The sequence below is a fragment of the Hypanus sabinus genome, chromosome 4 (genome assembly GCF_030144855.1).
Source record: "Hypanus sabinus isolate sHypSab1 chromosome 4, sHypSab1.hap1, whole genome shotgun sequence".
NCBI lineage: Eukaryota > Metazoa > Chordata > Chondrichthyes > Myliobatiformes > Dasyatidae > Hypanus > Hypanus sabinus.
In genome coordinates this window covers 25947313-25973334 of record NC_082709.1, presented here as the reverse complement: position 1 = coordinate 25973334, position 26022 = coordinate 25947313, and the positions used below count along the sequence as shown (strand labels likewise).

At 42.1% G+C, this 26022-nt stretch overlaps 1 protein-coding gene across 3 annotated transcripts in view; it reads right to left on the bottom strand.

Moving 5' to 3' along the window:
• rapgef4a (Rap guanine nucleotide exchange factor 4a) overlaps window positions 1-26022 on the bottom strand; it is a 261535-nt gene that overhangs the window by 85375 nt on the left and 150138 nt on the right. For all 3 annotated transcript variants that reach the window (XM_059966659.1, XM_059966657.1, XM_059966658.1), the window contains exon 6: window positions 19612-19670. In XM_059966659.1, coding sequence (XP_059822642.1) covers window positions 19612-19670 — 59 coding nt within the window. The remainder of the gene's footprint in view (window positions 1-19611; window positions 19671-26022) is intronic.

Sequence of the window (26022 nt, the reverse complement as noted above, 5' to 3'; positions counted from 1 at the left end):
GCTTTCCTATGACAACACTTCGTGTAGATGTGTTCAATGGTTGGGGGGGGGGCATTACTTGTGACGGACTGGGCCGTATCTACTACCTTTTGCAGGCTTTTCAATTCTAGAGCATTGATATTTCCAAACCAGGCCGACACGGAACCAGTCAATATACTTTCCACCACACATCTATAGAAGTTTGTCAAAGTTTTAGATGACGTGCCAAAACTTCACAAGAAAGCAGAGGCACTGCCGTGCTTTCTTCGTAATGATATTTATGTGATGGTTCCAGGACAGATCCTCTGAAATGAAAAATTTAAAGTTGCTGACCCTCTCCATCTCTGATCCCTCGATGAGGGCTAGCTCATGGATGTCCGATTTCCATCTCCTGAAGTCAATATTCAGCTCCTTGGTCTTGCTGAGTGAGAGGTTGAAACTCTGTCTACTTCCAATTACGAAAAGAAGGGATCATTGCAAGGACAAAAACTGAAAATTACATTAAAAATTCCTTTTATGTAGGAAGTACCAAGATGAAGTTTGCAGTCTATCACATTGATATTGTATCACAAGGATACAATTTAGAGTACACATAGACTTACACATCTGTGAATACTGGAATACACTTAATGAAGAATTCTTCCCCATGCTACAATGGTGACAAACCCAGTTACAACATTAGAGGCCAGGTGGCAGGTAGGAGAAAGAGGGTCATTAGGACTCTAGGAATCAGAGGGGTGCCAATGACTTGCCGAGACTTCATCTTTAAACTTAATATACAGGTCTGAAGGAAGGAGCAGGAGGAAAATATTAGCTAAAGAACCAACAACAGTGACCTTTCTATAACCATTTAACATCTGCATCACAATGCTTTTAGAATTCAGCAATATGTATCATTGCACTATATCCTAAGAAAATCTCCACAGATCCTGAATAATTTCAGTTATTCTGGTTTGACTTTTCCCCCAGAAACAAGGTGAGAGCTACAGGCTATTATTAGAAGATGTTTAACTTTCATTTGCATGGAAATAAAACATCAAAGTTAGAAGCAGGAGTAAACCATCTAAGCCTTTCAGCCCATTTTGCCATTCACTGAAATCATGGCTGATGGTAGTAGTGAAGGCACAACAGTGATTATACTACCCAAGGTGCTTAAGGAGAGCTAATCTGCCTCAAAAATTGCTGTCCAATAGAGAGCATACTGACATATGGAATGACAGTGTGGTACTCTAGCTGCAGCAAGACAGATCACAAAGCACTCCATTGGGTGATTAGGACGGCCTAGCACATCATTGGGGCCCAACTACCAGGCCTGGAGACAATCTACAACTGCAATGCCCATAGTGCATTTGTAACATCATTAAAGGCTCATCCCATCCCAGACACTGTCTGTTCAATCTCCTGCCATCTGGTGGGAACTACAGAAGCATCTTAGCCAAGACAATAAGACTTAAATACAGCTTCTTCCCAGTGGCTGATGTGCAGATGAATAATGCTGCATCCTGGCCGTGAGTGGCCTATGAATGTTATGGACTGTCAAAGTCACTTGTTGCATCTAAATATGGTATTATTTATTTATTTAATTTTTGATTAAACCATATGGCATGCATTATAAATATCTGTTTTGCACAGATCGGAGAAGCACAACAATCTCATTGCCTTGAACAATGACAATTCTTTACTTCAACACCATTTTCCTGCACTATCCCTATATCCCTTAATATTTAGAAATCTGTCAAGATCTGTTTTGAACGATCCCACCAATAAGGCTCTATTCACTCCCCTCCATGTGGAAAAAAAAGTTTTTTTTAAAATCTCAGTCCTTAACAGTCTTTTCACTGATCTTGATTAGCAAATCTTTGCTGAATATCCACCATAGCAAAACATCACTTCTTGGGGAAGGAGACCAAAAAGCTGGACACAGTACTCCTGGTGAGCAAGCTGTTTGCAGAGCACCTGACTCAGTCCACAATGGACGTCCTAAGTTTCCAGTTGTTTGTTATTGCTACAAGTTCATTAAGATTTCTTTATTCTAGTATTAAAATACTTCAATATCATGTTACTAAAATAAACAACAAATTCATATAAAAGTTATGGAGCAATACAGCAGGAAACATTTCCAGATTTTTTCCCCCATTTTTATTCCAGACTTCCAGAATCTACATTTTTTTTTGCTTTTCAACAACTTGTGAAATATTTTAAAACTGAACAGGTAGAAAGTGCTTGATGTTTTCCTTTCAAGTCAATTGGCAGCAGTAGCAATAACATTCTGTTGCAGTTTCTTCAGGAAAAGCATCTTTATTTTAAAAATGCTAAATGTGACAAATATTTAATAAATCATGAACTTATTTGTATTATCCTAAATATATTTCTGGTAATATTCTTGCTGAAGTGTCTGTATGGAAACCCTTTATAGGTTAGAATTAGCTGCAAAAGAGTTTGAACTTCTCTGTGCTTAGAGCCATTGCCTTAGAATGAAGGGTCAGTCCTGGTGAAGGGCCTTGGCTCAAAATATTGACTACTTATTCCCTCCTTAGATGGCGTCGGAATTGTTGATTCTTCCAGCACTTACTGCAGGTATGTCTGCTCTACCAAGTTTGCAGATGCTATGCTAAAACATTAAAATTTTAACCAACTATTAATAATTTATATATCTAACAATTTCAATTGATAATCTGATGATAGGGTACTAATTTTAGTTTGCTTTATCATTCTGCATTGTGATCTAGAAAGCATCTCTGTAAGAAGAGGAGAGCATTTTTATGGTACACAGAAGCCAATTATCCTGCCTTGATGAAATGTTACACTTTAATTGCCTTCCCACCCCCTCACTCCCACATTAAATTAATCAATTGAGTTACCACCATAACTTATTTTTACTAGTTTGATTTTTCTTTAAAATTCCAACATGTTACTTGTTTCCCCAATTCACGGAATGCCCACAATTTGCCAAAATACAACCTCTTCATGATGCTGAAAAGCACATACTCTGTGCGTAAGCAAGGAAACATTGTTTTTGGAGTCCTAGTCGCAACTGACAGTAATTACCAAGTAACATTTCCAGCTGACCAGATGATCAACTGCTTCTTTCTCACAGACCAATGTTTTACAGATTAAAATGACTTCAGAATCCAAATGACTCCTCACTTAAATTTTCTACCCATCACCAAATTCTGACCTTTGCAACCCATTGCACTGTCTTTGGGAACATCCACCATGATGGATCACTGGGGTAGAAGGAGTTATTTAGACCAGGAACTTTGACCTCAATATTCATGAACTTGCCTTAAAATTTAGGGAAGTGATTGGTCTCCAAAAACTTCTGCAAAAGAGAGAAGTCTACAACACATGCACAAAAATCAACCTGTTCTTTGGCCCACATATACTGGAAATTGCATTTTTATAATTATGGTGACCTTTTGCCCAAGTCCTATCAGAACATCTTATTGTACTTACCCAGTCATAGTTCTCCTACATCCTTGGCCAAAATGACATTATGTAACTGTGGTGAACTACACATACCTGTCTGGACACGACCCCAGCTGACTGCTCCTGTGGCTCCTCCCACAGGCCCCGGTATAAAGGCGATTGAGGCCTGAGCCCGGCCTCTCAGTCTCCAGGATGTAGTATGGAGGTCACTCACTGCTTGTTCCTTCTTCCAGTCAATAAAAGCCGATATCTCGCCTTTACGTCTCAGAGTGAGTTATTGATGGTGCATCAGTAACAATGACATTGTTCATGTCCTTTGCAGTGCTCTCATTGCTTTTCCGAATGACGCTACTTAGGAGTAATGAAGTCAGAAAGCACAAAAACAGGCCTTTGCCCAACTGATCCATACCAACAAAGACAACCTTTTTAAGTAAGTCCCATTTGTACAAAATTGGCCCAATATCCCTCTAAATCTTTATTATCAATTTGCTAGTCCAAGTTTCTTCTAAATGCTTATGCACCTCTCTCAATCATTTCCTCTGGCAACTCATCCCATAAACAGACTACCCTGGGTGAAAAAAAGTAGCCTGCCAAGTTCCTAATAAATCTCTCTTCTTGTCTGAAACCCATGCCCTCTCATTCTTGATTTCCCAAGCCTGGTGGATGGTGTGCATTCACTCTACCCTGCCCCTCACCATTTTACACACCGCTATAAAATCACCCTTTATTCTCCGACGCACCAATGACTAAAGTCCTAGCCTGCTTCACCTCTTCTTCCTCTCTAATTTTCCCACAAGGTGGACAAGTCTTCAGTTGGACTCTTGTGGTGTTCCAACTCCCTGTAATGCTTCCAACCTTTGTTAAAAACTTTCATCAGCTTTCTTTGGTAATTTTTATTATCTGACCTCTGTCCATTTAGCCTTATAGTTTTCCATAAATTGTTTTCGACAGCAACATTTTTGCCAAGACTTTAATTCCCACTAATAATTCAGTTGGAATTTGGTGGCTAGTTAGAAACTGCATTGAATATAATATACAAGGATCTGTTTCTTCCTAGAGAGTATGGTGTTAGTAAATTGAGAAGGTGGCAGCAGTTTCACTAACTTAAAGAAATACATTTGCCAATGCATGATAAAGGACATAAAGTCAGCAAGTTAGCAACACTGAAAAGTTTTTGTTCTTAACTTTTACTATTTAAAACTGTGTACTGTACCATAGTTCCTTGGGCTGCCAGGAAAATGTACAGAACTGTGTCAAGGGTAAATTACCTCTGGAAAGTGAATACATGCAGAAAATATAATTTAAAGCCATGATAAAATATTTGTAAGTATTCATCAGATATCAAGGCTTTAAAATTATTTACTCTTTCTTAACTGCTCTTTGGCTACACCTTTCAAAATTTCTGATATTTCCCAAATGAAGAAATAGGTTAGATTTTAGAACTTCCATAACTATGGATAATTTTCAACTATCTTCCAAATGCAAAAGACAAGTTCAAATCAGGGAAAATTTCAAATAAGGTAAAATATTAATATAAGAAGAGATAAATTCAATTTATTTCCTCCTCAGGGACAAAATGAAACACAAATTTTCTAATTTATCAGGTATCAGTGACCTTCTACCCTCAACAGTGAAACCACTTCAAGGCTTCACAGTAATCGTCATTTTAAATTTTGCAGAATTACAGTATATCATGCATCACTTCAACAAGGTGCCACTAAAAAATAGGCATACTTAGAAATTACATTTGCAACATAAACTATGTGAAGTTCCTGATGCAAAATATTCGAATTTGACCTTTTCGTAAAAATTAGCTGCGTTGAGGTAGAGGATTTTTTTCCTGTATTTGAAAACACCATATTACATTCAATTTGTATGAAAAAAACATTTTACATATGAACTTACAAGGCTGTAGATGTGTTTCAAAGAATCATTTAAGGGCTAACTGATGATCTATTTTTCCTGATGTAGGCATATTTCTGCATGAACCAACATACACATACAATACAGCCTAATAAGAAAATTTTGCATCAATATTTGTTTCAAACACAGGTTCCCAATCTGGGATCCATGGACCCGTCAGTTAATGGTAAGGCTCCATGGCATAACAAGGTTGGGAATCCCTGGAGTTTCTAGTCTTAGATTGAGCTGTCTCCTGACATTTTGACACCTGCAATGATGCAACAATTTGAATCAGTACTTTGTAATCCAGTAAATAAATAAATTCTATAATCTTTTTGTTAGAGAACTAGTGTTGTAATTAAGCTTAGTATCCACTTTAAATCTCTTTCATGTTTCAGTTAGTGTACAGTACATGAAAGCACAGAGTTTGCCTCCATGTACTCTGTCATGAAATTACCTGACAAAAGCTGAGTTCAAAACTAAAATAAATCTGCAATAAGCATTGGTACACATGATATAATCCTATGACTCCAGAGTTGGAAGTTCACTGTAATCCCCATAATTAATGGAAATAAAGTCATTCACTAATAGTAGTTCTTCCACAGACTGCCACATTAGTAATGCTACAAGCTAAAATTAATGCCACATCTTTGGCGTTACAGGATTAATTTAGATACAAAAGTGAGTCACAAACATATACATCTCCATAGGGGTTTAATGTGAATTTACACTCTTTAAATTATCAGCTTCTGCTGCATTTCACAGAGTCAGAATGTCAGTACAAAATAATTCATTTCAAAAAGCAGTATTGACCCACCTACCAGTGGCTCATTAATCTTTGCTAATAGTTACTACCAACTGTTGCAGGCTTGTGCTAATTTTGTGATTATTAAGGTCAATTCACGAATGCTGACGGTTTTGCATTTAGACACCCAGGGATTGAAATTTGAAAGGACGGGAAACAAGGATTCCGGGACAATGTGAAATCAATACCAGCAGCTTATAATTTAAAAGTGTTTTCAGCAGATACCCATGATTTGCAGTGGTGGTATATGCCTGAGAGCTCAACAAAACTGCCATATCTGATGGCACTCAGATTCAGTTTGTATGCTGTAAGGGTGGTGCATTTGCTTAGCAGGTTAAAAATAAAATCTCCCAAGACCAAAGAATTGGTCTTGATGATTTACAGATTTTCTGATGCTGCACTGAAGGGCTCTCATTCAGGCCACTTTTACTTAGACCAGGAGGTAGATGAAAGGAACTCAGCAATCAATAAAAAGCTGTAAACCTAAAACGTTCAGCTCTCAAGGAAGTTTTCTAAATACAGCATATTGCACACTTAACATCTGCTCACATTTTGAACCACACTGTTCACAATACAAGGCCATAAGACTAGAAGATAAAGGAGCAGAAATAAGCCATTTGGACCATTGGGTCTGCTCCACCATTTTGTCATTGCTGATCCAATTTTCCTTTCAGCCCCAATCTTCTTCTTTCTCCTTTATCTTTTCATGCCCTGACCAATCAAGAATCTATCAACCTCTGCCTTAAATATACATAAAGACTTGGCCTCTGTAGCTGCCTGAGGCAAAAATTCCACAGATTCACCATTTTCTGGCTAAAGAAATTCGTCCTCATCTCCATTCTAAAAGGATGCCTCTTTATTCTGAGGTTGTGTCCTCTGATCTTAGAGTCTCCCACCATAGGAAACATCCTCTCCACATCCACTTTATCAAGGCTTTTCACCATTCGAAAGCTTTCAATGAGGTCACCCCTCATTCTTTTGAATTATAACCATATAACAATTACAGCATGGAAACAGGCCATCTCAGCCCTTCTAGTCCGTGCTGAACGCTTACTCTCACCTAATCCCACCTACCCGCACTCAGTCCATAACCCTCCATTCCTTTCCTGTCCATATACCTATCCAATTTTTTTTTTAAATGACAAAATCGAACCTGCCTCTACCACTTCTACTGGAAGCTCATTCCACACAGATACTACACTCTGAGTAAAGAAGTTCCCCCTCGTGGTACCCCTAAACTTTTGCCCCTTAACTCTCAAATCATTCTGGTGATTTACTGAATTCTAGTGAATACAGGCCCAGAGTCATCAAACACTCTTCATATGACAAATCATTCAATTCTGGAATAATTTTCATGAGCCTCCTTTGACCCTCTCCAGTGTCAGCACATCTTTTCTAAGATAAAGGGCCCAAAACTGCTCACAATCCTCCAAGTGAGGCCTCACCAGTGCTTTATAAAGTCTCAACCTTGTTTTTATATTCTCGTCCTCTCAAAATGAATGCTAACATTGCATTTACCTTCCTCACCACAGGCTCGACCTGCAAATTCTTTGGAGAGTCCTGCCAAAGGACCCCCAGGTCCTTTTGCATATCAGTGTTTTTGTATTTTCTCTCTATTTAGAAAATAGTTAATCCTTTCATTTCCTCTACCAAACTGCATGACCTTACACTTCCATCTGTCACTTTTTGACCTACTCTCCTAATCTGTCTAAGGCCTCCTGTAGCCTGTCTATTTCTTCAAAATTACCTGCCCCTCCAGCTATCTTCAAGTCATCTGCAAACTTTGCAACAAAGCCATCAATCCCCACATCCAAATCATTGACATAGAACGTAAAACTAATCGGTCCCAACACAGACCCTGTGGAACATCATGTCACTGACAGTCAACTAGGAAAGGCTCCCATTATTCTCAGGCTTTGCCTCCTGCCAATCAGCCAATGCTTTATCCATGCTAAAGTCTTTCCTGTATTACTATGGGCTCATAGCTTGTTAAGCAGCCTCATGTGCAGCACCTTGTCAAAGGTCTTCTGAAAACCCACATACACAACGTCAATCAATTCTCCTTTATCTATCTTGCTTGCTATTTCTTCAAAGAATTCCAACAGATTCGTCAGGCAAGATTTTTCCTTGAGGAAACCTTGCTGACTATGGCCTATTTTATCATGTGCCTCCAAGTACCTGGAGACCTCATCCTTAATAATCAATCCTAACATCTTCCCAACCACTGAGGTCAGACAAACTGTCCTATGGTTTCCTTTCTTCTGCCTCTCTCCCTTCTTGAAAAGTGGAGTGACATTTGAAATCTTCTACCCTTCCAGAATCATTCCCAGAATGTAGTGATTCTTGAAAGATCATTGCTAATACTTCCACAATCTCTTCAGCGATCTCTTTCAGAACCCTGGGGTGTACACCATCTGGTTCAGGTAACTTATCTACCTTCATATCTTTCAGTTTCCCAAGAACCTTCCCTCTAGTTATGGTAAATTCACACATCACACCATTTTCTAGTGATCTGATATCCACTCTCACCTCTCTTTTTCACAGTATGTATCTGAAGAAACTTTTAGGATCCTCTTTAATATTATTGGCTAGCTTACTTTCGTATTGCATCTTTACCTTAATGTCCTTTTTAGTAGCCTTCTGCTGGTTTTTAAAAAGCTTCCCAATCCTCTAACTCCCCAGTAATATTTGCTCTATTACATGCCCTCTTTGGCTTTTATTTTGGCGTTGACTTCTCTTGATCGCCATAGTTGTGTCATCTTTCTTTTAGAATACTTCATCCTCTTTGGGATGTATATAACCTATGCCTTCCAAATTGTATCCAGAAATTCCAGCCACTGCTGCTCTGCCATCATCCCTGCCAGTGTTCTTTTCCAAATACTTCTGGCCAACTCCTCTCTCAGGCCTCTGTAATTCCCTTTATTGCACTGTACTACTGATACCCCTGACTTGACCTTCTCAAGTTTCAGGGTGAATGCAATCATAATATGATCACTTTCCCCTAAAGGTTCTTTTTACCTTAAGCTCTTGAATCAATTCCAATTCATTGCACATCATCCAATCCAGAATAGCTGATCCCCTAGTGGGCTCAACCACGAGCTGCTATAAAAAGCCATCTCATAGAAATTTCCTCTCTTGGGATCCAGCACCAACCTAATTTTCCCAGCTTATCTGCATATTGAATTCCCCCATGACCGTTGTAACATTGGCCTTTTGGGATGCATTTTCCATCTCCCATTGTAATTTGTAGACCACATCCTTACTACTGTTTGGGGGTCTGTATAAAACTCCCATCAGGGTCTTTTTACCCTTGCAGCTCCTTAGCTCTATCCACAATGATTCAACACCGTCCGACCCTATGTCACCTCTTTCTAATGATTTGATTTCATTTTTTACCAACAGAGCAACACTGCCCCTCTTCCTTCCTGGTTGTCCATTCGATGCAATGTTTATCTTTGGATACTAAGCTCCCAGCTATAATCTTCTTTCAGCCAAGATTCAGTGATGCCTACAATATCATACATGCCAATCTGTAACTGTACTACAATTTCATCTATCTTATTCCGTATACTGCACACATTCAAATTTTACACCTTCAGTCCTGCATTCACCTGTTTTGATTTTGTCCATCTTTTTCATTGCAATTCATCCTTTTGACTGCAATTTTGCCCTATCAGCAGTCTCTCCTCACTACACATTGCCTCTGTTTATGAACCAGCTACCTTATCTTGAGCACTATCACTCTGGTTCCCATCACCCCGCCAAATTAGTTCAAATCCTCCCAAGAAACTCTAGTCAACCTGACCACAAGGATATTGGACCCCCTCTGGTTCAGGTGTAACCCGTCCCTTTTGAACAGGTTGAACTGGTGCCCCTTGCACCAGTTCCTCAGCCATGCATTCACTTGCCAAATCATCCTAATCCTACCCTCACTGGCACGTTGCACAGGCAACACCCTGGAGGTGACTTCCCTGGAGGTCCTGTTTCTCAGCTTTCTACCTAGCTCCCTAAAATCTCTCTTCAGGATCTCTTCACCTTGTCATCGGTGCCAATATCGACCAAGACTTCTAGCTGTTCACCCTCACCCTTGAGAATGCTATGGACCCAACCCGGGACATCCCTGATCCTGGCACCGGGGTGGCAACATACCATCTGGGTGTCTCTATATTCTTTTGTATTTGCATTTCACTTCATACAATCACTGAACTGTACATACATTCTTTACCCTCATACTCATACAATCATCTTTACTCCAGTCTTCACAATCTTCATAATTTGCAGGCTTCCAGAGAACTATTTAATCACAAGATGATCTTTCTATAAACATCCCACAAATATATCACAAATAAACTTCCTTTACTCTTGTTGTAAGGTCATACAGGACATGCTCCACATCAGAAAGTGAACAGCAGAAGTGGCCAGAGGTGCTGAGAAAACCTCTTCCTGTGGAAGTTCACGTGTTGGTACTTCAGGCAGTGCAGAGGGGCATCTGACCAACACTGAACAAATGATCCTCCCTGTTATGTCAAGTGACAGGAGAATGTTTTACTTTGCAGGCACGTGAAGCTGCATCATCATTCAACCCAATCTGCGGCTTAGAAATTGAATGTGATACTTCAGCGGGGTGGCTGTAGTTTAAGAGACAGTTTGTCCTTTCCATTTCTAGAGAATGACCCGTAATATCTGTGTGTGGTTTGAGAAAATTAAAGTTAAAATATGCCAGACGGTGAAAAATCTGAAATAAAAATGAAATACCCCAAACCACCCCAGCATCATTCAATCCTTTTTGGCTTCTACCTTATTATAGACATTCTGTACCGTATATTTCTTGGTAGTGATGAGAAGTCATCTACTGAAGCACTAACTCTGTTGCTCTCTTCACAGTTGTTGAGCTGTTGCACATTTCCTGGATCTTCTCTATTCTTACTTTATCCTCAATGGACACGCAACAACTTTCCACTTTTCCAATGTGAGCTATGGTCAAGCAGGTCACAATTCACAGAACGCTAAGTGGTGTTACAAGCATTGGAGGATGATAGTGTATGTAGAGCACCAAGAGCTAGATTGGAGGATGGCAACAGAATTGTGGATCTATTTATGGTGATAGTAGAGCTGTGGTGTTAATCGTGCAGTCAGTACAGGAAGCATGCTCAGGTGGAATGTTCTCAGATAAACTGCTCTTGAAAAGCTCTGAGAAATAGTACCTGGCGATTAACAGTCACCCTCTTTTTGTGAATTGTCTTCTTCCTCCTGTATTTCAGATGTTAGTGTATCAACTACTAATCTTGAAAATCACCTGGAATTATACAACAAGATTCTTTCTAACAACAGGGAAGTTACTTCAGCACACTTGAGAATGAGAATCAGTTTTAATATCATTGGCATATGTCGTGAAATTTGTTGACTCTGTGGCAGCAGTACCATGCAATACATGATAAATATAGAGGGAAAAACACTGAATTACAGTAAGTACATATGTATATTAAATAGTTAAGTTAAAATAAGTGGTGCAAAAACATAAATTTAAAAAAATATTGAGGTAGTGTTCAGGGGTTCAATGACCATTTAGACATTGAATGGCAGCAGGGAAGAAGTTATTCCTGAACCACTGAGTGTGTGCCCTCAGGCTCCTGGACCTCCTTCCTGATGGTAACGAGGAGAAAAGGGCATGTTCTGGGAGTCCTTAATGATGGATGCTGCTTTTTTGAGGCACCGCTCCTTGAAGATGTCCTGGATACTACAGAGGCTAGTGTCCATGATGGAGCTGACTAACTTTTCAACTTTCTGCATCTTACTTTGATCCTGTGCAGTAGCAACTCCCCCCCCCCCCCAACCATCCAGCTCTGACGGTATTATATTACCTGTAACATAATCATACCATGGCTCATTTGACGCAGTTACAAAAGTCATGAGCTGTGCTGAAGAAAACATGCATTGTTCCTCAGTAATCACTGCAACTTGGCAGCCTGTTTTTCATAGAGGACCATAGCAAAGAAATAAGGCATTGGCCCACCAAGACTTATCTTACACCAAACCTATTTTAATTCTACCCACTTATCAGGCCACCCCTCAGGCCAAGTTTCTACCCCCCACATGCATATTGACAGTCCGCAGTTTCCAGTGGTACCACCAAGTATGGTAGGAGAGAGAACTGAGAGAGACACAGACGGTCACAGGGTGGGGCTGTGAAGCAGAAGCACTACCTGCTTTGCCAAGGTGCTGCCCTGGGTTTCACTCTCTGAAGAATAAAGATGAAATGTCCTCGTTGTCTGTTAGTCCCATAACTTCCTGAATTAACTCAGTCCACAGTAAATTAGGCACTAGGTCAGCTCAGTTTCAGAAAATAAAATAGCTAGGTTCCTTTATACACTTTGCTAATTGTTCACTGTCTACAGCCCCGAGGTTTCAGGTAGCACACTTCTATCCCTGCAAAATGGTAGGTTATGGAATGGAAGGACATAAATCGGCATGTACCAACAAATATTTTAGTCCTGGCACCAGTATTAGTGGTCAGATATGGAGTTAAGCTACTTTCAGGCAGTATCTCAAAACAATGGGATTCCAGTACAGCCCCTCTACACCCAAGGAAGCAAACTGCATCCACATAAACTGTAATATATTCCATGTGCCCCTCTTGGCTATGGAGAGTACGGCTAATAGAAATGCACAGAATACTAATGGCACCAATCATGTTGATGGATGTGCAATGAATTTTTTTAATGTTATTATACCATAGTACATACTGAGCATACAAGGACCAGTAGCAGTTGAAATGAAACAAAAGGTTTCCGTAGTGTCTGGTCTTTTTCAAAATCGAAATGGGTCTGTGTTACTGTCCGATGAACGAGACACACCCAGCAGCAATTAGTGATGTCTATGGAGCGCTGCATCGAGCTTCAGCCCTAATGTCAAAAATTGAGTAATGCCATTTGAATCAAAATATCAAGTTGCAGGTAATGCACTGCCATTACTACTAAACAAAAAACACAAACGACTCCCAGAAACAAAATTTGTAAGCTAAAAAATGTTCAGAGTAACACTAGACTCTGATTCTGATCTTGCAACTCTGCTTTGACTAAATCATCACAAGGCGTTCCTGCAGAAGGATGAACAAGTCTTTTCTTTCGTCTCTGGTTTACTTGCTTGCATGGTTTCTGTTTGTATTTCACATTTTGTACTTGTTTGCAAGTATACATGTACTGACATGGAAGATCAGCAATAAATGCAGTCATCTATTTTGGCTTGCTTGTATAACAAACATCCTTCTTGTGATCGCAAGACGCTCTTGGACATTGTTTAGGTAGAATTCTGCAAGTCTAGTTCACTGGTTCATTGAAAAGACTGACAATGGGGTGGGGAGCTGCACTGCCTTGGTTGTGGCTTAGACTGGGCCCTCATGACCTGGGACCGCCTGTTGCTGCCACCCAGGAAAGATGTCAGAGGAGAATGGGGGAGAGCAGAAGCCTCTGTGTCAAGCTGAAATCTGTATTGGATTGGGGGTTCCATTGGTGCTGTCCTCCGATGTTCACTCGATGCTGCTCTCTGATGGTCACCCTGTGCTCTTGCCAGTATTCGCTCAGTGGAAGAGCAAGCTGTACCAGGACAACAACCCACGACACTCAGGGACTTGTGCTAGAATTTTTTTCTTGTGACTGTGTACTTTCCTACTATCATAACCATATATGCTATGTGCTTTGTGCTGTTAGTAACATGCTTTGCACCTTGGCCCCGGAGAAACACTGTTTCACTTAGCTATGTTCCTATACGGTTGCTGCCCGTTACGCAGCTGGCACTTCGGGTAGCGATGAAGGTCTTCCACCTCTGTCAATCCTCGGCCATCTTCTCTGTTGTGTCCCAGGTGTGGTTCAGAGTTCTCATTTCTGCGTCTATAGTACAGTGCCAAGTAGTATATCCATGTATAGTTGAATGATAATTAAACTGATTATTTGTCTTACTTTTACCTACAAATTGGCCAGAGTGTTAGATAATACTTGAAAGAATAATCGAAGTAAAGGCAAAGGAGGCTACCAATCGAGAAGAAAGAAATGGGGCCAGTCTTTAACACAAAAAATTTCTTTCATTTTGATTCTTTTCAAAACTTTTACTGAGCTTTTTCTCAAACTAATGAAAGATGCATTTAAAAAGAAGAGGAAACAATAACAAACAAGAGAAAATTTGCAGATGCTGGGAATCTGAGCAACACAAACAAAATGCTGGAGGAACTCAGCAGGCCAGGTTGCATCTCTGGAAAAAGAGTGCAGTCGATGTTTCAGGCTGACACCCTCTGGCAGGACTGGAGAAAGAAAGCTGGGGAATAGGTTTAGAAGGTGGGGGGATGGGGAGAGAGAAACACAAGGAGATTACCTTGACATTTGGGGATTAAGAAATACTCCCAGAATGCATGGTGCCAAAAGGAGCAAGTTGATGTTTTGGATTGAGACCCTGCCACAGTACAGAGTGGCAACAGGAGAGGAACCAATACACAACACACGGACATCCTTCTTCACCTCTGCCCTTGATGACAGAGTTCGCAAACTTACTTCCTGCATATCTGTTCTGACAACCCCACCCTCAGCCCCAGCTCCTCCTCTCTGCAGGCAGAATGGAGTTAGAGTTCCTTTGGTGCTCAATTTTCATCCCACCCGCCTGTACATCCCACACCTCTTTGGCTGCCGTTTCCGCTAGCACCAAGACAATCCAACCACCAGTTACACCTCCCCTCTCCCCGGCTGCATGTTATTTTAATGTGTCTTCATCTTTGGTTTTCTTCATTGCTAAAGAGTAGCCAAAGGCAAATTCGAAGAATAACGCATCATATTTCCAAATGGGAAGTTTTATGAATGTAGTGAATTTCTAATTTCAGGTAATAAATAACCTAGGTGCTTCCCCTCACCACACACACACACACACACACACACACACACACACACACACACACACACACAGCCTACATGGGTTTATCCTCTGTTTTATCATTCACTCATCTCTCTCCCTCCCCCACCACCATCTAACTTCACCCATCACCTAACTTCTATCAAATCTCCTTACATTTACTCTATACTGGCAATCTTTCTCGTTCCCTCGCAGTCCTGATGCAGGCTATCAAAATGAAATGCTCTCGCCTCCACAGATATTGACTGGCCTGATGACATCTCCCAGCACTTTTTTTTTGCTCCAGATTCCAGCATCTGCGTTTCTTTTGACTTTATTCTTTCAATAACCGCCAGGGAAAGGGAACTTCTTGAATCCTTCAGAAGAGCAGATTGCTGCCTGTGGGATTGGGCTGTACACAGACTGACTGCCTTTTTTTCTGCATTACAAGACAAACAGCTGATGGTGACAGAGTACACATACAGGATGAACCTGCCTCCGATGGCAACAAATTGCATTCCAAGATCCACCAATCCGACTGCAGAATACTCGGCAGGCAGCACCTGGTAATTGGTCAATGGTTGAAAGCTTTCCAGGGTAAGGAGAGGGTGAATGAAAGGGCAGGGTTGCCTATTGAACTGTGAATGCTGAGAGGCAAACTAAGTGAGGGTGTGGAGATTCTGTCGGTGAGAGATCAGGGCAGATGCTGAAGCAGTGGATACTGACAGGGTTTGAAGGGGATGTGTGCACAAAACAGCCACCTCCTTTAACCAAACCTCCTGCACACTCACAAGTGTTGAGCGAGAGGACTGGCCTGAAGCAGGTCAGTGCAAAAAGGAGAACAGGAGTGTAGTGGTGGATGCTGAAAGGGAGAAGGGAATGAAGTGGATAGCTGCTATATAAAGACATAAGGTTGACTGAAGATTGGTTAGACATGACCTCCTGTGCATGGAACCATGCTGACTATCCTTTATTGAAATTTTGAATAGGACTTCATTCCTTGGATCATAGAAGATTAAGGGGAGATTTCATAAAGGCATAAAAACTTATGAGGGGTATAAATAGGGTAAATGCAAGCAGGCTTTTTACACTGAGGTTGGGTAGGACTACAACTAGAGGTCATGAGTTAAGGGTGAAAGATGAAAAGTTCAAGAGGAATTTGAGGGGGAGTTTCTTCATTCAGAGGGTCATGAGAGTGTGGACTAAGCTGCCAGCAGAAGTGGTGCACAAACTCGATTTCAAAGTTTAAGGGAGGTTTGGATAGGTACATGGTTGGGAGGGGTATGGAGGGCAATGGTCCGGATGCAGGTTGATGGGAGTAAGCAGTTTCAATGGACCAGCATAGATGACATGGGTCAAAGGGCCTGTTTCTGTGTTGTATTTTTCTGTGACTCTACAGATCCTTGTGGAACACCACTAATCACATCCTCCAGCTAGAATAAATCCCTTCAACCACTACACTCTGTTTTCTATGGGCAAGCTAGTTCTGAATCCATACGGTCAACTCACCATTAGTGCCATTCATCTTTATCTTTTGGATGGGCTGTCTACGAAGAACCTTGTCAAATGCCTTACTAAACTCCATGTAGACAACATCCACAGCTCTGCCTTCATCAATCACCCTCATCACCTTGTCAAAAAACTCAATCAAAATAGTAAGACATGATTTCCCTGTACAAAGCCATGCTGGCTCATCCTGGTTAGGCCATGGTTTTCCAAATGCTCATAAACCCTATCCCAAGAATTCTCGCCAGTAACTTCCCTACCATTGATGTGTGACTCACCAGCCTATGGTTTCCAGGATTATCCCTGGTTCCCTTCTTGACGTAGATACATTAAAACAGCATTGATGGGTATAACCCCAAACTGCAACCTTCTGATCCCCAAAACCACTAGCCACCTTGGGCTGGTCCAAGTAGTATTTTGTAAATAGTGATTAAAAAACTGGAAAATGTCTAATTCTCATTAACCAGTACAGATGTCTCTGTGTCACAGCTGTTTAAGTAATGGAAATTTGTCCTTACAGAATTCACAAATCACCAAACAAAAACTTGACATAAAATTTGCTCTCAGAGAAATTATGTGTGAAGATATGTATACATGTTCTGGAGTATTAGAAGATGAATCAGCTGACATAAGTTGTGAAATTTGTTGTTTGTGGCAGCAGAACATTACATAATAGAAAAACTCTAAATTACAGTAAATATATTGGGATATATATAAAAATTAAATAAAATAAGCAGTACAAAAAGAGAGGAAAATAGTGAGGCAGTGCTCATGGTTTCATTGTCCATTCAGAAATCAGATGGTGGAGGGGAAGAAGCTGATCCTGAAACATAGACTGCGTGTCTTCAAACTCTTATACCTCCTTCACGATGGTAGCAATGAGAAGAGGGCTTGTCCTGGGTGATGGGGGTCCTTAATGATGGATGCCACCATTTGAGGCATTGCTCCTTGAAGATGTCCTGAATGCTTGGGAAGATATTAGCTCGTAATGGAAATGGCTGAACTGCAGCTTTTTCTGATCCAGTGAAGCCCCTCCACACCATACAATGGTACAACCAATTAGAATGCTCTCCACATCCATCCACAGAAATTTACATGACATACCGAGTCTCCACAAACTTCTAATGAAACACAGCTAATGGTAATTGCTTCAATATGTTGGGCTCGGAGTAGATCTTCAGAGATGTTGACACCCAGCAACTTGAAACTTTCCACTGGTGATCTCTTGATGAGGACTGGTGTGTGTCCCCTCGATTTCCTCTTCCAGACAGTGAGTGTAAGATTGACACCACTCCACCAGCTGATCTATCACACTCCTGTATGCCTCCTTGTCAGCATCTGAAATTCTACCAATAGTTGTGACACTGGCAAATTTATAGATGACATCGGAGCTGAGCCTAGCCACACAGTTGTGGGTGTGGAGAGTGTGGAGCAGTGAGCTAAGGAGCCTTGAACTGCGGTGTTGATTGTCCACAAGGAGAAGTTATTTCCGATCTGCACTGACAATGGTCTCCCAGTGAGCAAGTCAAGGATCCAATTGCAGAGGGAGGTACAGAGGCCCAGGATTTGGAGCTAGAACTGAGCATACCGTTTTGTTTAACACTGAGCTGCAATCAGTGAACAGCAGACTGTCCAGGCAATCCAAGGCTGAGTGGAGGGCCAGTGAGATTGCATCCACCATAGACCTTCTGTGGAAATTGGAAAATTGCAGTGGGTCTAGGTGTTTAGGCAGGATGCACAATGCCTCACGGGTCATTGAGGCAAACTCATCCCGCTCCTCTTGGGCACTAGTGAGATTGTCATCCTTTTGAAGCAGGTGGGAGCCTCTGACTACAGCAATGAGATATTGAAAGTGTGTTTGAACCATTCCGCCAGTTGGATAGCACATGCTTTCAGAGCCCTACCGGGAACTCCATAGGGCCTGACATCTAGTGAGGGTTCACCCTCTTGAAATATGTTCACAGGCTTCTGAACAGTTGCCACTAATGTGATGAAAGTGTTACGCTCTGTAAAAGGTGTTCACTGCGGTGTCCTTTAGCCATGCTCATAACAACAGCCATTGTTTCATCTAGACCAATAAATATTCGTTTCCTCAACAGTTCCCTGTTCTGACACTATGAGAGAATTTTGATGATGTGTTCTTTCCACCCGGAGGGAACAACTAGCCATATGCCTTTTGATGTTCATGAGGCCTAGAGCCTCAGTACATGCACATTAAGCACACAGAAGTGTGAAATACTTAGGGACAAGATGGCACTGCATGTGACCTGCAGCTCTGCCCCTGGACTCATTATTGATTTCAATACAGGCAATGGAGGAGAAGGGTCAAAACTTTTCTTATCCAGTCCCTCAACTTCACACCAGGAGATTGAAAGAATAAGAACTCCCTCTATTGAATATGTGATCTCTACTGCTGTACCTCCCCAGGGTGGGCTCCATCCTGTGGCTCTTTCACAGGGTGAAACTTGGCCTCTCATACTGGAACCCAAACCCATGGTAGTCTCCTCCATCTCCAAACCCAGCCACGACCCCGAGCTCACCCCTCACCCGTTGTCATGGTTTATGGCACCTTGATGCTGCCAAAAGCATCTTTTACCATTGCAAATGCTAATGATCAGAGACTCTTTTCAAAAAGCATGGAAATGGTCTACCATAAAAAGGTCAAAAGCTGATAAAATAAATTTAGTTATAAATGTTTACTTTTGACAAAATTAACAATGAAATTAAAAAAAAAACACATTCTTCTTATTACTGAAGGCCAAATGAATGGAACAGCTGCTTCTGCACAAGCCATGAATGGCAGGAAACTGAAGAACTGGATATCATGCATCAGGGCCCTCAGTACAATTCAGAGCACAATGTGGGAGGTCAGATGCAGCAGTTCCATCCTTGGTGCATCCAAAGATTCCACACAGCAGAACACCAATGTAGAATCTGAAGCCAAGCTGCAGAGCTGAAAGCCTGCCATCTCCTTCGCCGCTGCTATGGTATGCAATGACGAATTTTGTCAATCCACTATTTCTGAAACCGACATTTAGAACAGTCGTGGAAATATACAGTACAGCATATAGAGAGAGTAACAGGGTTTCACATCGATCAGTATAGATGCCATCTGTTACCTTGTTTCTGGAACTAGAATGCAACAGGTTGCTGCTTATGCCATCCTTCTCAGGAACCCCTAAAATATCAAAAAAGTGTAAATTATTAAAATTGAGTATTTCAAATTTAATTTTATTTCAGATTACTTAACACAGTGAATTGTTTCTTGAAATATTCAAATACACTTGCAGGTTTAGTTCTCACTTTATTCTAAATTTAATACTGTAAAATACAGGTAATGGGGCTAGGGATACACCACAGCAGCAATACTTCAGCACTACAGCCATGTTCAGAATTGGAAACTTGTTGGAGAGAAGTTTACATGCGATTCAACAAGGAGGTGTGGTTACACTGCAAAACTGCCGATTAGAAGCTGAAGAATAACAGTGAGAGCCCAAGAGATGGCGCAGGTTGGAATCAGGAGAGAAAGGGAAACAAACTTCTCTTCAATCATTTGAAACATCTGTCAAAACTCTATTCTTTACAGTTTAGCGATACTCTAACCACTTTGCACTAAAATGGATTTTGTTTTTTAAAAATTCTAAACTGCTTTGTAAAATAAGAAAAAAATAATAATAAAACTTCGAATTACAAAAAAAAATTCTAGTTGCGTTTTCTTGTTTTAAACTTATGTTGAATTTACATATTTTTGTGTGAACGCTCCTTATATGATGCTAGGTACCTGCACTGCAGGGAGGTTTTCCATTGAACTTGTGCATGCAAGCCCTCCTGTACTTTTGCAGTGAGAGCAGAAGAAAGGAAAACGGCATAGTTGGAATTCATCCTCAAAGATTTATTGAAAGCAGTGGGTGTGGTGGCATCATTACCCATATTGCATCATTATTTAGGCTTACACTTGATCTCTGGGACTTGAGAGGAAATCAGAGCTCTGAAGTCGCAGGGAGAACTTGTAAACTCCACCCAGGACTGAAGTTCAAACCAGTGCTGGAGCTGTGTGACAGTAATACTCCCTGCTGACCTGCTGTGTTAGCATTCCAGCTTCATCGCCTTTCAGCAGAAGCCCAGTACATAAAACAAGTTTAACACACAGTGAAAGGGGAAGAATGAAAAAGGGGGGCAAAATGAAAGGTCAGTCATAGGGATGGCAGGAGAGACCGAATGGCAAAAGGATGAATTGTTAACTTGGTTTATCATTGTCACGTGTACCGAGGAACAGCGGGAAAACATGTCTTGCATTCTCTTCATTTAGATCAATTCATTACAACAGGGTAAACCAATAGCAGTGTAGAATTAATAACAATTGCAGAGAAAGTGCGGTGTAAATAGACAATAAGGCGCAAGGTCATAATGAGGTTGACCATGAGCTCAAGAATCCTTCTTATCACACAGGGAAACCATTCACTAGTCTTGTAACAGGGAGCTGGATCGTGCCCTTCAGTCGCGGAATGTGCTTTCAAGCCTCTGTAATTTCTGCCCCATGGGAGGGAGGAGAATAGAGAATATCTGGGAATGGGTGGGGATCTTTGATTATGCTGGCTGCTTTCTTGTGGTAGTAAGCGCGGTCCAAGGAAGGGAGCTGGTTTCTGTGATGGGCTGTGCTGTGTCCACAACTCTCTGCAGTTTCTTGAGGCCGTGGGGAGGGTAGTTGTCATACCTTGACGCATCAGATTGGATGCTTTCTAGGGTGCAGTGATATACAGAGTAACTATCGAGAGGCCAATCTGGAGGACGGGACACACAGAATAATTTTCAACATTCAGGCTTTGATTTCCCCTTTTGGATGGAGACTGAATAGGAATTAGGAACACTCAATCCCTCACATCTGTTCTGACATTGATTGAGATTATGGGAGATCTGAATGCAACCTCAAATCTGCATTTCTGGCTGTCCATCTAGTTCTTCCAGCAATGTGTTTCTTTTCGCCCACAATAACCTGCCACTCCTTTGCTCATTGAGAATGATCTACCCGTCTTAAAAATATTCAAAGATTCTTCTTTTACTTCGCTTTGAAGAAAAAAATTCTGAAGCCTCATGACCCTCTGGCTGAGAGAAAAACTTCATGGCTGTTTTAAATGAGCAACCACATTTATTTCAATGACCCCCGATTAGATTTTGCTCTTCCCTTCTAAACGCCAGTGCAGCTACCGATCAGAAAACAATTCACTGAATCTAGTAAACTTTCTTTGACTGTTTCCAATGTATCAGCATCCTTTCTTGCTTAAGCAATGAACAATGCAGTGCAAAATACTTCAGCTGTGGTCCCACCACTGCAGTATCAACTCACAGATTGCTTCCCACTGTTGTTTTCAATCTCCTATTCAATAAACAACCAGAAACACAAGAGATTCTGCAGATGCTGGAAAATCAGAACCACACACACAAAAGATTCAAAGTTCATTTATTATCCAAGAGTCTCTTCAGTTCTGGTCACCTCACTACAGGAAGGATGTGGATGCTAAAGAGAGCGTGCAGAGGAGATTTACAAGGATGTTGTCTGGATTGGAGGGCAAACCTTGTGAGAATAGGTTGAGTGTACTTGGCCTTTTCTCCTCGGAGTGACGGAGGATGAAAGGCGATTTGATAGAGGTATATAAGATGATCATGTGGATAGTCAAAGGCTTTTTCCCAGGGCTTTAGGACCTGGCTACTGAAGGAGTTGGGGCCTAGACCACACTGCCCAGTGACTCATTGCGTGCCCAGATTTCACCACCCAGCCCGAAGCCACCCTCAAGCTCTTCGAATCAGCCTGGCAGCCACAGTGATCCAAACACGCCCCCGGGCCGGTTGTACAGGCACTGGAACTCCATCTGCATCAACTCTGCAGCACACTGTCTCCGCTCATCCCTCGAACTCCCCTCGCCATTGCTTGCCCTGTCACTGCTTGTGGCGACAATTTAGCACAATTTACCTCAGAAATGTTATTTTTTCTTATGTTTTTAGTCTGACTTCTTAACTCTTTAAACCAGCAGTGAGCTGTTAGGTAGCGCAATCTTAACTGAAAGTTAAGGGTAAAAAGCTGGATGAACTCAGCAGGTCAGTCAACATCAATGGAAGTGAATAAACAGCCGACATTTCAGACTGAGACTCCAGCTTCAGGACTGGAACAGAAGAGGGGAGATGCCCGAATAAAAAGGTGGGGGCAGGAGAAAGGGAATAAATAATTATATCCACTTACTTTCCTAATTATACCTGATCACTAACCTTTTGCAAATGACACACCTAAATATCCAGATGAATCTGCAGTCTCATCGTTTATTTCATAAACATTTCCCCAATTTTGTCAGTCAAAATAAAAAATGTCGCATTTTCTCATTTACCAGATCCTTGCCCTTATCAATTGTCCTATCCATACCCCCTTGTAGTCTTCTTCACAACTTCATCAGCAAATTCAGCAATCACATGCTCAGTCTTTCTCCAAGTAATTTCGATGAATTCTGAAATGCTAAGGACCTGGAGCTAACCTCTAGTTATGTAACACGGTTTAGGCCTGCCAGGCGGGCACCTCCCAGCCTTCACCCAGCTAACAGGAGACCTGCCACTCATTTCCAATTCATCACTTACAGCTTATTTAAGCCTAGCTCTCATTCACAGTGCTTGTTCACTCGAACGAGCCAGCTGCTCTCGACCAGTTGCTCCAAGCCTTCAGTTACCTTGTTGTGTTAAGTATCCTTTCTCTCTGGTTTCGTGGCCCCTCGGGGGCATGTTATTTCACAGTTTATTATTCAAGTGGTCCCTCGCTGCTAAATCATCTCCGTTGCCCTGCACTTTGGTCAAGCCTCCTCAACACTTCCTGACAGGATGGGTGAACCAGCAATTGACCCAGCAGAGTTTGCCTGCCTGAAGGAAGTCATCTGTCAGCACATGATCCTGAAGCAGCAGGAAACCACTGACCATCCGCTCACCACTCTCGATCAAGTCTGTCCCGTTACAGCAGCCCCACATTACAGTCGACCTATTCCCTTGGTGCCCGGACAGATCCCAAGCCCCACGCTGCAACTCCCTGTCCCAGTGCACCTGACCCTTCGAGCTCCAGCCACCTCTGCGTGTTACAGATCTTCATCGTTTCTCTCGTCTGGGTGAGCTCCGACTTGGCCCGCCACTAACAGGGACAGCGAAACGCCCACTTGCAACCAAGATGACGATTTTGCGGTTGAGGTGCGCCACATTGGCAACCATCTGGGAAGTGGAAGGGAGGCAGTGGATCGGATACTTTGCCTGTGTCAAGGATCACACTCGGGCCTGGATTACACCGTGGAATTCAGGACCCTCACGGCAGAGTGCAACCGGAATACGGAAGCCCTGCTGGCCCATTACCATCACAGCATTTCAGTGCACTGGAAAGACATGTTGTCTACCTGGGAGAAGGTCACCGACCTCTAAAGTCTCTTCATTCTGGCTCTCCAAAACAGTGACAAGCGTCTTAAGGAACTGCTCTCCAGATCATCAGCCAGAGCACCAATTCTGTTCCCAGAAACATTTCAGTAATCCTTTAAGTGCTCTTGCTGTAGAACAGCCGATCACCCACACATGGAGTGCCCACTGCATCCGAGAAAACAGCACCCCTGGGTAGAGGTGAGGAGCCTTCTATCTGGTAAGCTCCCTCCGGCCTCTTGTTGCAGCACCGTAGTCCGACGCACTCTCTCCATCATCCTGCACAGTATGACAGTTCCACACATACGGGAGGTCTGGTGGATTCCAGAGCAGCAGGCAACTTCCTGGACTGGACCAGGCTTCAATTCCTGCCACTGTCTGTAAGGAGTTTGTGCGTTCTCCCCTTAAACTAGCATCATGGGTTTGCCACCTTCTGTTGGGGCGACAGTGATCATAACAGCAGTGGACGGTTCTCTAAGGTGGCTCACTTCATTCCTCCCCCCCAAACTTCTGTCAGCCACTGAGATGGCTGACCTAGTTCTTCAACATGTGGTTTGCCTCCACATCTTCCCGCGGAACGTTGTGTCCGACTGGGCCTACGACTCGTCTCCAGCTTCTGGCAATCCTTCTGCTCCTGCCTTCGCAGCTCAGTGAGTTTGCCACTTGGCTATCATCTGCAGACCAACGGGCAGTTAGAAAAAGCCAATCAGCAAGTGCAGGCGTTTCTGCAATGCTTTGCTGCCTCGAACCCTTCCACATTTTAAGGAGTTTGGACATAGGTAAAAGGGGGATGTCACGGATAAGTTTTACACACAGAGAACGGTGGGTGCGTGGAATGCACTGCCAGCGACAGTGGCAGCGTCTTTTAAGAGACTCTTAGGTAGGTCCATGGAGCTTAGAAAAATAGAGGGCTATGCGGTAGGGAAATTCTAGAGTAGGTTGTATCTTTGGCGCAGTATTGTGGGCCAAAGGGCGCTCATTTACAATTCTTGTCCACTCATATGAACAAGCCAGCCTCAGCTCCAAGCCTTCAGTTACACAAGATTTAAGACTTCAGTTACCTTGTTGCCTTGTTGTGTTAAGTATTCATTCTCTTGTGTTTTGTGGCCCTTCCTGAATTTACAGTTTATTATTAAAATTATTGCTCATCGCCAAATTGTCTTCACTGCTCTGCATTTGGGTCAAGCCTCAACATTTCCTGACAGACACAATACTTTGTCTTTTTAACTAGAATACTGTAGCACTCCTGTGTTCCTTCTCTATTTTATGCTAGCTAGCAAATCTTGTCTCCACATTGACATGTAATTTCCTGTACTTTGCAAAACAATGAGAAATGTGGTTGACACTTAATCCCCTCCTCAATTCAAGTACAAATAGGGATGAAAAATAAACGTATGCATTGTGCATGGTGCCAATACCTTGTGACCAAAAAACTTAAAAAAAGCTCTAACCAAGATGTTACGTAGAAAACCAATAAATGGATCATAGCAGATAATTTCAGTTTGGAAAAGGTCTGTACTGGTCCCAAGGAAGGACAGACCTGGCAAGGAATTCAGTCTGTTACTGGCAGGGGATGTGAGTTATGATGACTAGATGTCCTATTGCACAAGCAATCTACAACAATTGCTAGTTTACTTTCCCACCAAACCATCCAACCCAAACCAAAGCAAAATAACAGGCACTTGGAAACTGGAGATAAACAGCAAGAAAGTTGACATGTTTTCTGATCAAGTGCATCTGCAGACCTCATGGGAGGCCAGAGAAGAAGTCATGGAGGATAGTTGCTTTGTCGTTAGCCACTGGTGAAGTTCTGGAAGACTGGAGGGTGGTTAATGCCGCTCCATTGTTCAAGAAGGATAGCAAGGACAGGCCAGTGAGCCTGACTTCAGTTGTAGGGACGTTACTGGAGCGAACTGTGAGGGATAAAACATAGCGTCACTCAGATTGTCCAGCTGCAGTTCATGATTAGTCAGTGTGTTTTTGAGCACAGCAGGTCAGATCTGCTGAATCTCTTGGCGGTTTTGAAGAAGTAACCGAAGGTATAGATGAAGGTAGAACAATGGATGTTGTCTATCTGGGCTTTAGTAAGGATTTTCACA